Raw genomic sequence first — 10,301 nt, forward strand, 5'->3', positions numbered from 1 at the left:
ACAGATATGAGAATCATAAAGTCCAATTTTTAAGTAATTTACATCGCGTACAAAACTCGTAACGTAAAATATCTAGTATTTACTGTAAACAACTACCTAAATTATCTAGGGAATTTTACTTATTCTATTCTAGTCCTACCTTTCTCTTAAGAAGTGAACTTCTAGCAAAGAATCACGAAGAATTCAGATGTTTTTAATCACGTCTGAGTTCGCAGACTTTACATGATTTAATTAAATTATTGGATTGCTATAACAATAAGGTAAATAATTTAAAAAATGATACTAGAACAATGATCTATTCAACAAAGAATATATAAATTATAAACATCCCCGGATGTAAAATAAAAATTCACTGTTAGCAAAGGAACTAAATCTAAAAAATAATTAAATTATAAAATCGTTTAATTATAAAAATAACAAGATGAACATAATAATTGAAGATTCTCGAGGAAACTTGATATCCATCTCTGTTGAAGAGACAGACACATTCAGTGAACTTAACAGACGTATGCAAAAAGAATATGGATTAAAAATGGACTTTAGTAATTTACAAGGGGAAGACAATATCGATTTAGATGAAAACATTCTTACTTCTCTAATGAGTGAGTTTGCAATCTTTTTTAAATAATTGCTTATAAATGATTAACAGGAATCAAATCAGTAATTTCAATGGTTTATGTTTACAATAATAATTTCAGGAAGCCAAAGGTTTGTTGTTGTCGGCGACAATACTGGTATTGAAACCGAAGGGACTATTGCAGAAAATCAATGGGAGGAAAAATATAAACCCATAGTAAAAGAAGAGATAATTATTTATACAGAAGAATTAGAAGAAAAAAGTACCGGTATCTTTCACAAACCAAATCCATTATTGAAAGAATACCCATTATCATTAGACCAAGTACCAAAAATTGAAGAAAATGTAGAGGTTCATCAGCAAAATGAAGGCATTGAAACTCAGAAGGATCAAATTAAGTCGAGTAATAATTATCTATATAATGGAACTCAAAGTGCGGCGAAAGTAGTTCTAGAAATAAAGAACGATGTGGCTTCCCCACTTTGTAGACTCTGTTCACGTAGAAGCGACAAAATGGTATATATTTTTGGATCAACCGACCTGGAAAAGAATATAGCTGAGAAAATAGATATCTGCTTGCCTATTATGGTACGTATTATTCATTGTAGTAAACCTAGTATTCGTATAAAGTTAATTCCAACCCTTAATGTATCTAACATTACATATTTAGGTAAACAAAACGGATACATTGCCAAAGCAAGTTTGTTATTCCTGCTTGGAGAAGTTAGAGATGTGTCACGAATTTCACAAAACCGTTTTAGCATCCGAATTAAATTTTTTCAAAATGAGCTCGGATCCACAATACTCTAAAGCTGAACGGAAATTTTGTTTGCTATACAAGCAAAGTACGAAAAACGTTTCTTCCAAAGTTTTCAAAAGGCATCCAAATGAACAAGAAAATAATTCAACAGAAAATGAAAACGATTCTGAACAAGTATCGAATAAGTCTCTGAATAATCAGTCAATTAAAAAAAAATATCTATTTTCAGAAGTAAATAAGTCAACATTGACCGAGTCTTCAAATGCAGGCTCACTAAAACCAGAGAATACAGCTATAATTGTATCATCGTTCTTAACAGATCCATTAATTTCATCAGACAGTAAGAAAATTGAAGACTCTATATTACCAGGAATAGAACCTTGTAACGATTCAGAAACAAAATCGAAAACATCTCTTGAAAACAAATTTGAGCATACCCATGAACTTTCTCGTGAGATGTACTGTGGAAAAGAAGATGATAAATATGCACTTTATCCTTATGTAAATTTAGGTGAGCATGCATATAAAAAGTTAAGTCGATTTTCATTAGCAGACTGTAAGTTAAAGACTGTAACGTGTCGCGTTTGCGGCGCAAGTTTTCGCACTGTTAGAAAGTGCTATGAACATTCACAAGTTCATATAACCGAAGGTTATTATCCCTGCAGTATATGTGATAAAACATTTAACACGAAGGAAGAGTATAACGAGCACAGTGTTCAGCACACCGAAGGCAAAAAATATGAAAGGAGATTAGCCACCTATGTTTGCGGTGAATGTGGAAAAAAATTTGTCACCGAAGGAAGACTTCGGTTTCATACTACGTTTCATGAACCAAACGCTACCCCTCGCTATTGTGACAAATGCAACAAGTTTATGGTTTCAGAATCATCTCTTTACCATCATCTTCTTAGAGTACATTTACAGTACAAGGAGTTCTGTTGTGACATTTGCGGTCAACAGTTTAGGTATTTTTTAAAGTAGATAATAAAAATATTTCAATTTATTAATCCCCTATCATCATTTATTAAGTCACATAAATCTCTCTTTTATAGAGCTCAAACACAACTGGAATCTCATCAGAGAAAGCACAAAGATGAGCGACCCTTTGAGTGTATGGTATGCAAAAAGCGTTTTTATTCCAATGAAATTCTGCAGCGTCACAAGAAATTGCATCTGCCGGATAAGCCCTACCAATGTGATCAATGTGGAAAAAGATTTGACCGAATGAATACCCTAACAAAGCACTTATTAAGACATCAGGTGGAAGCAGGTCGATCAATGTTATGTAACGTTTGCACTGGTTGCCACGAAGTTTTAAGCGAAGAGTCACAGATAACAACGCATAGCTTAACTTGTGAAGCCATTAGAAACTCGAATAAACAAACTGTTGAGGAAAAAACTTTGAGGGCTATGTACAGATGCGAATTTTGTGAACGATCTTACACCGAAGTTAGGTTCATGAAGATACACCGATCTCACCACAGTGGACCATTGCCTTACATCTGTATAATATGTGATATTGCTTTCGCAACTTACAATCAAATTACTGCACACAAATCTGCCCATAAAAGATCACCAAAAGATATCAATGCCAAGGAAAACGTGATCGTACCAAAGTACTTCTCCTGTGAGCACTGTGACAAACATTTCCTACATTATACCAGCATGAATGTTCACAGAAAGGTTTGCGAAACAGGCAAGGTTTGGAGGTGTCGATACTGTGGATCTACCTTCAGGAATGCAAAAGAATTGACGAAGCACAAGTCCGGCCTGGACAATGGCGAAACCTGGAACTGTCAAGAATGTAATATTACTTTCAAATCTATTTGTGCTTACGAGATCCACATGGAGGTTCACGATGAAACAATTATTGGCCTCACTTGCCCATATTGTGGGAAAAAATTTATTCAGGTAAAAATCTGAGATATGAAATATTTAAAATATCTCCAATGTTCAATAGTTCTTATCTTATTTTTAGAGAACACATTTGACCATTCACTTAAGGAGTCATACAGGGGAGCGCCCATACGCTTGTGACTACTGTGAAAAAAAATATAAGATCAAAGCTGAAAGGGACAATCATCACAGGACTCACACTGGAGAGCGACCTTTCAAGTGTATTTTTTGCGAGAAAAGTTTTACCCATTCAGCCAGACTGAGAGAACACGTCAAATTTCACTCAGGTGTTCGACCCTACAAATGCACTCTCTGTGACCGAGCTTTCAAAAAAGCCAACGCAAGAACCGTGCACATGACCATTCACACTGGGGAGAAACCATATCGGTGTGATATTTGTGAAACGTTCTTTAGAAGAATCGGTGATATGCGAAAGCACAAGAGAACGCAGCATGGAATTGAAGAACGTTCAAACGCTATCAATACAACCAGTGACAATTTAAAACTAACAGCATGATGTAATTTTGTTACTTGACTTTTATAAATATTGTTAATAATTCTAAATATTATTAAATTAAATAAAATATTGTAACTAGACCATTATGAGACTCTGGATGTTCCTTTCAACCTTGCAAGCTTGAAAAATATTGAAGAAGAAAAATATTTCTATACATACAGTTATTTGATTTTTTTAGTTTATTTTTTTTAAACCTAATATTTCTTTAAATTGTACAAATATTCCCAGGACGACACAAATTGCTGGTATGGCCATATCCTTTTCCCTAAAAATCGATGCGAAACCGAATGTGTTAATATGCATTATTGATAACTACGATTGAAACAGTGGTTTTAAATTACAGATTCAAGATGCTGTAATTAATTCTCCAGACGAACAAGAGACAAATCGCAGTTCTTCTTTGAAGTCTCAGAAGACTTCAAGGTCTCGGAATGGGATTTTGTTCATTTCTTCCCGTTCTGTGTTGAGATTTAATATTAAAAATTACGTAGAATAATTCTGATCTGCAGTCGAGCAGCTCAAGCAAAATTAATGTCACTAGATTTCCCCTTCGACCACGTGACCATGTTACCTTTTCGATTACCATGGCAACAAGACGATACTACCTGTATGATTACGGTACGGTGTTATTTGTGCAAGAAACAGTAGAATTGCAATCATTTCCACGTTTCTAATAATAAAGTACGGGCATTTTCTTGATGGATTCGAATCGGCCTATGACCGGTAAATCCAACGAGAGACCGGTAACTCGATGGGGCAGGGATCAAGATGAGTCCGGAGGGCCCCAAAATCGAACTCGCAGACCTTCGACTGGCGTCGAAAGGCCACAAAGTAAGTTGGAGAGACCAACCTCACGTCGAGGAACCAAAAACGAGATTAACGAATACGGCGATGGCATGCACTCGGCAGCGCCGAGCCAAAATTCGGTACCAAGGCCACCGTCTGCATCGATTTTCTCCAGTAGATCTCTCACTGCAAATTCTCGAGCAAACCTCATGAGTTCTGGCACAGGATTAGGTAGACTTAACACAGGTTTATCTACTACCAGTCAAATGAATGTTAACATTTTGGATCGACCGATCACACAGCAAGGCATTGCTGGCATTCGACCCGGTACAAACAGAGGACTACCGATGAACAGGTAATGATCTATTGTCCTTACCCAGTGACGTGATTTTAAAAAAATCATTTTTTGTTCACAATTGACTAATACCTTGCAGGCAAGTTCAAGACAAGAGATACTACGAAGGTCTCGTGCAACTCAAAATTAGAGAGCTCACACAGGAGATAGCTAGCATTAGTCGAGAGATCGATAGCCAAAGTAGAGACAGATTGACGCTTATGCACTATGACAAAAGAGCCAAAGACCTGGCTGCTGAACTAAGCGACCTACAAGGACAGCTGGCAGATTACAACATCGTTGTGGATAAGATGTCAATGGACATCGACAAGGAAGTCGTCGAACGAGACACTAGAGAATTGAGACAACTGAATGATCGCACATCATCGGAGATCGAAAGAATGTTTGAGCATCGTCAACAAAAGGAGCAGGAATTACGTAACTTAGAAAAGAGCATCGAGTTGGAAAGAAGAAATACCGAGAGGATCGTCGAAAGTATGGAACAAGGTATCAGGGACAAATACGATGGTTTAATTAAAGAAAAGACTAGGCTACAGGGTGCAGTCGATAAGATACAACAGGAACTTGATGAATTATCTAAGCAGAAGTCCACAATGGAGGAGCAGATAGCTCTCTCTCAGGTGAAACAAGAGGCAGTGAAACTACACGTTAAGATTCTGGAGACTGAGGAAAAGGTCGAGAAATTAAGAGCAGAAGAGAGAAATAAACTGACGCCGGAGGAAGAGAGAGAACACTTGCTGTCAAAGGTGAAACAAGATAACACTGACATAGCCGCAGCCGAACGGCAGATAGCCGATGCAAAGAAACGCACCGTGGAGTTGGAACAGGAATTGGAACAGCTGGAAACGGAGTTGGAGGAAAGCCAATCGGAGAAACAAATTAAGTACAAAGAGCTGCGTAAAAGAGAGGAGGTTATGGAACAGTTCATGTCCACCTTTGAGCGCACGAAGAAAGAAGAATTGGAAAAATTGGAAAAATTGGAAGCAACTGTCGTTGAAAGACTTGAAGCAATCTCCAATAATATAGACGGTGAAGCCTACCTGACATTAGGAGAGGAGACGGCGCTTCTGAATCTTCAACCCACCCAGGAATATCAGGTCCTGAGTGCTGACCAAAACCTTGAGAGCCTTGGCAAAGAGCACGCCAGACTGCAACAGGTTCTAATTAAGATGGAATCCATGGAGAAGAGATTGAAAACCGAACTGATGAATCTTAACGAAAAAATCAAAAAACAGCAGAGCGAACTGGTTACTTTAGAAGATCTGGACGGGCTGAAAGCACGGTACGAAATGAAGCGAGAGAAGCTACTCGCTGAAAAGGAGGAACTGAGGGCCTCGGAACCATCATGCATAAAAAAACTCAAAGCTGTCGAAGAAGAACATATGGTGATCAAGGAACGTCTAAATAAGAACGAAACTTATCGCCAGATCAGTTCTTTAGAGGGGAAGCTGGAAAAATTAAAACAGGATAATAAATCTATGGAAGAATTCATCGGTGAGGAACGCAATCGAGCCAATTATGCTCCCTTGAAAGATCACACGTTCAATCTAGTTGCTCGATGCAATCACGTACTTATGGACATTATGAAGCCAGTGTATTAAAGCCCTGTAATCTAACATATAACAATATGACTTTACGCAGAGAAACTATAAAAACAATTTATTACAACAAAAATCATGTGTTTCTGTATTTTTGGGCAGTTAAGCTTATTCGCTCTATCATGTTGCTATTCACAAATGTCTCTGGTAATTCCATCTTATTCGATTGTAACAACTCAGCGAATTTTTGATAGAACGCCCTCGATGGCTTCAGGTTTTCTAAATACATCTGCTCCCAGAGATTAATAGCACTGGTAGTATCTGATTGCAAATCTGCAAAATAAATTGAGTCTTTAAACAAAATTGTCAGAATCATGATCGCGCATGTTACTATTGGACCCTGCACGTTATTACAGGGAAATTGGAGATCTAAGACATACATGTTTCAACTTAACAGTTTTGATAAATTATTCCATTCAGTTGATTAAATACATTACTCACTATATTCCGAGAGAAGTTCTTCGTACAGTATCATTCTGTTTGTTAGCGGGTAATCCTTGGTTATCGTTAAAAACGTATTCAAAACTTTTAACTTTTCGTCTCTTCGGAATAGTGTTATGTTATGTCTTAATTTTTCAAAGCGTACAGGACGAATCTACAGTGAAACAAGTTAGGTGAGTTACAATAGACCATAATTTACTTTTTCCTAAATTTAAAATAACTTTGAATACCTTTATTAAATCACGTAGCTCCTGGTGCTTATTCAGCAAAGCTAATCCTATCATTAATTTCAATTGAACTATTTCAAAATCGTAAACGGTTTTTATTAAATTTAACACTCTCGTCAATAAAATCTGAGCCTGCTCATGCTGTGACTGAAGCAATGTTATTATGAGTCTTTGAGCTAATGCCATATTGCGATGCTCCTTGACAGAATTTTCGAATAAATCCACAGCAGCTGACAAATTCTCTTCCAATATATATGCCTTTAATAATTGACTTTGTAATTTATTTTTATCATGATGATAGCCGTTTTCAATGAGAAGGTTTATCATTTTATCCACCTTTTTACTGTCGACATGCATACACATAGTCTTTAAGAGAGCCATCACAGCATGTTGCAACCCATCGTTTGAGTGTGACATGCAACGATTCTGCTCAACAATTTCAAAAGCTTCAGCGACTTTGTTACCTTTAATTAATTTAATTGCACAGTTTATGATCTTATAACCACTCAATTTAAATTCACTGCAATTCTGAAGTTCTTTTATCGAGCTAACTGCCTTCTCGATCATGTTGTTATTCAAACAAAAATTTATGTAAGCTGCCTTCATCCCTAAGGACCATGAATGTTTTTCAGCTTCCAATTCTTTCAAAAGATTCTCTACCTTTTCCACATTATCACGATTGCAATATTTCAGGAACAGCTTCCTTAACACTCCTCGCGTGTTCATATTTTTACTCTTTAGTTCTATTAGATGACATTCCAAATCCTCAATTGACATTGTCTCTTGAACATTTTTTGGTTCCTGTTGGTAATCAGTGTTTTCAAGAGCAAGATCAGGTTCCTGTATCGAATCTATTAATGAATCGAGGTTCAACTTTTGATTATTGACTAAGATTTCCATTTCCTTCATTTTTGTGCAAACATTATTAGACAGAAATATTGAGTGCTCTTTAAAAGATTTCAGAAATTTCTTCAGCACATTTTCAAGATCATCAAAAGGTATTTTAGTGATCAGTTTGAGTATGAACTCTTCTGCTACAACTTTATTATTTCTCATCATCTTTATTAACTGTACATAACGATCCACATCCTCTGTCATGATATATCCTTTAATCATATAAGGCAAGATATACGCATGTGCAATTTTTATGTTATAACGGGTACAAACCTGTATAGCGTCTGTCAATCTACCGTTTTCAAGTAAAACTGCAAGCAATGGCGGAACCGATACAGCTGGTAAGACATTCTTAAGTTTTAATGCTTCCAAAATTACAAATGGATCTCTCGATCTCATGAAGTTGTAGACGTACATGTGCAAAGTGAGATAATCGAACCTAACTTCATTTTTAACCATATGTGACACTAATTCAAGTAATTCGTGCTCGCCATGCAAGCGCCCAACTCTCAGTAGCAGTGGCCAATAATAGTGAACTCTCACCTCCATGTAATCTTTCATATTTTCCAGCATGCATAATGCTAGATCTTTGTTACCTTCTTGTAATGAATACTTTAACATGTCGGATACTATTACATTATTATTTTGAGAAGTAGCTAACGATTTCACATACTTAACAATATCCTCAGTAGAATGTTGAACTCTACTTAATTGTTTTAACAAATAATCAATGTACCAACTTGTATTCTTGGACATTTCCTGAGAGAGGAAAAAGTCAATAATTTTGCATGCATCTTGAAAGTGATTAGAACAAATTAATGAGATAATCGTATTATTAATCACAGAATTTGTAAAATTTATGGGAAACTGAATGTATTTTAATAGCACATCGATATGCTTTCCGTGGTTGAAATGGCTCAACCATCCGATAATTTCCATGAGGTTTTCATTGTTCAATGTCTTGGCTCGTAAAATCTCTTCTAGTTTATCGATATCGCCTAGCTTTGCATATCCATATGACAAATTGACAAAAGTTTCAGGCGTGGGTTCTATCTCCAATGACTCCATATTTTTTATCACAGTGAGTGCACCCGTCATGTTACCGTTAGTGGCTTGGGCACGAACCATCAAGTTAAACGTATTTATATTCACAGGAAAATTCCTGTCCTTCATCATCAATATTACCGAAGAAACTGCATCTAAATTACCGGTTTTAGCAGCTATATTTAATAGCCCATGAAAAATATCTTGATTTGGAGCAATCGTCATGCTGTTTACAAACTCATTTGGATCAACCGAGGTAAGATTCTGAGCATAAATGTTTAACAACAATTCATAAGAGTTCAACGTCAATGGATTATCTATGTTTTTGACGATATCCCACATTTGACTCGTCAACTCTCTCTTCTTTTCGATACTGACATCGACTAACACATTACCGCAACATTGAAGAAAAAGTAGAGCTATCTCTTTGCTAAAAGAATCAGCACTTTTATAGGCATTGAATAAGTTTATGAAATGTTCATAAAATAGTACTCCTTTGGAAGCATCGCTGCACAGTGAAAGCAACATGGTTTCGGTAGGATTTATGACTCGGTCTTCATTATTCGGTGCGACCTTTAAGTCAGTTGAGTAACGTATCTTCGACGAAGTATCCAAATTTGATCGTTTCGGAAAAGGGTTGTGATAACCTCTATCGTTTGTCCAGTCGAAAAGTGTAAGGTTTAAGACGGACGTTACAGTGGACATCTTGTGTACACTTCGCGAGATTGAATACGCATTAACGAAATCTCGTACGAGTTTGCCATATCTAGGCATAAGTGCCATTCTTCGTCGTATTACCGGTACTTACTACAATCAATTACAATTACAAACATTCAGAGAACCGATCCATCTTACGCCACACCAATGCAGAGATGAGTTGGGAGACTGCTCATGGACTGGGTCACGCGATCGCGTTTTGTCAAGCCCTCGGTGAAGAATACAGGCGGCTCGTGCACTCGCCACCTGTACCCCCTAGTGGCGATCCAGCTCAGGAATCCTCTTCATCTCTACTCCCAACTCATCTCTACGATAACAAATATCCTTTAACGTCTTTTGACATCTTTTACCAACAAATCCAGCAAGCTCTGCGGCGATGAACTACCCATGATGATTTTAAAAAGAACGGCTCACGGCGGCTTCTTCAGGGCAATTGCCGGACCGCGATCCCTGACCGCAACCCGGCTCCCGGATTGGACGAAGTCGTCT

General features: G+C 37.0%; 3 protein-coding genes across 6 annotated transcripts; 2 read left to right on the forward strand and 1 right to left on the reverse strand.

Annotated features, from left to right (window-relative positions):
* The first annotated feature begins 21 nt into the window (after positions 1–21).
* On the forward strand, positions 22–3,825 carry LOC105695407 (zinc finger protein 665). Of its 3 annotated transcripts, none has more exons than XM_012416944.1 (6): positions 22–602; positions 699–1,165; positions 1,248–1,422; positions 1,567–2,302; positions 2,390–3,248; positions 3,316–3,825. In XM_012416944.1, the coding sequence occupies exons 1-6, from the start codon at positions 422–424 to the stop codon at positions 3,748–3,750; spliced, it is 2,853 nt and encodes a 950-aa protein (XP_012272367.1). In that variant the 5' UTR covers positions 22–421; the 3' UTR covers positions 3,751–3,825. The 3 variants fall into 3 exon arrangements, with proteins under 3 accessions (XP_012272367.1, XP_012272366.1, XP_012272365.1); XM_012416943.1 differs by having other exon boundaries at positions 22–260; positions 441–602; positions 1,248–2,302; XM_012416942.1 differs by having other exon boundaries at positions 1,248–2,302.
* Positions 3,826–3,983: 158 nt separating this feature from the next.
* On the forward strand, positions 3,984–6,507 carry LOC105695355 (intraflagellar transport protein 74 homolog). Its single transcript, XM_012416863.1, has 2 exons — positions 3,984–4,891; positions 4,971–6,507. The coding sequence occupies exons 1-2, from the start codon at positions 4,449–4,451 to the stop codon at positions 6,490–6,492; spliced, it is 1,965 nt and encodes a 654-aa protein (XP_012272286.1). The 5' UTR covers positions 3,984–4,448; the 3' UTR covers positions 6,493–6,507.
* Positions 6,469–10,248, reverse strand: LOC105695354 (leucine-rich PPR motif-containing protein, mitochondrial). 2 transcript variants are annotated; one of them, XM_012416862.2, is made up of 4 exons: positions 10,163–10,244; positions 7,161–9,902; positions 6,931–7,084; positions 6,469–6,762 (listed from the first exon to the last, which is right to left on the reverse strand). In XM_012416862.2, the coding sequence occupies exons 2-4, from the start codon at positions 9,876–9,878 to the stop codon at positions 6,566–6,568; spliced, it is 3,069 nt and encodes a 1,022-aa protein (XP_012272285.1). In that variant the 5' UTR covers positions 9,879–9,902; positions 10,163–10,244; the 3' UTR covers positions 6,469–6,565. The 2 variants fall into 2 exon arrangements, with proteins under 2 accessions (XP_012272285.1, XP_012272284.1); XM_012416861.2 differs by having other exon boundaries at positions 7,161–10,248.
* Between the last annotated feature and the right edge of the window lie 53 nt (positions 10,249–10,301).

This window comes from Orussus abietinus, unplaced genomic scaffold, assembly GCF_000612105.2.
Source record: "Orussus abietinus isolate OABI.00-Male unplaced genomic scaffold, Oabi_2.0 scaffold47, whole genome shotgun sequence".
Lineage (NCBI taxonomy): Eukaryota > Metazoa > Arthropoda > Insecta > Hymenoptera > Orussidae > Orussus > Orussus abietinus.

Bases quoted from the DNA above. Each gene is read 5' to 3' on its own strand.
- LOC105695407 (XM_012416942.1), top strand. From the start codon at position 422: ATGAACATAATAATTGAAGATTCTCGAGGAAACTTGATATCCATCTCT. The intron at 603-698 runs GTGAGTTTGCAA...TAATAATTTCAG, and splicing joins CATTCTTACTTCTCTAATGA to GAAGCCAAAGGTTTGTTGTT. The intron at 2,303-2,389 runs GTATTTTTTAAA...TCTCTTTTATAG, and splicing joins ATTTGCGGTCAACAGTTTAG to AGCTCAAACACAACTGGAAT.
- LOC105695355 (XM_012416863.1), top strand. From the start codon at position 4,449: ATGGATTCGAATCGGCCTATGACCGGTAAATCCAACGAGAGACCGGTA. The intron at 4,892-4,970 runs GTAATGATCTAT...AATACCTTGCAG, and splicing joins AGAGGACTACCGATGAACAG to GCAAGTTCAAGACAAGAGAT.
- LOC105695354 (XM_012416861.2), bottom strand. From the start codon at position 9,878: ATGGCACTTATGCCTAGATATGGCAAACTCGTACGAGATTTCGTTAAT. The intron at 7,085-7,160 runs GTATTCAAAGTT...GTTTCACTGTAG, and splicing joins AGCTACGTGATTTAATAAAG to ATTCGTCCTGTACGCTTTGA. The intron at 6,763-6,930 runs GTGAGTAATGTA...TTTATTTTGCAG, and splicing joins AGAACTTCTCTCGGAATATA to ATTTGCAATCAGATACTACC.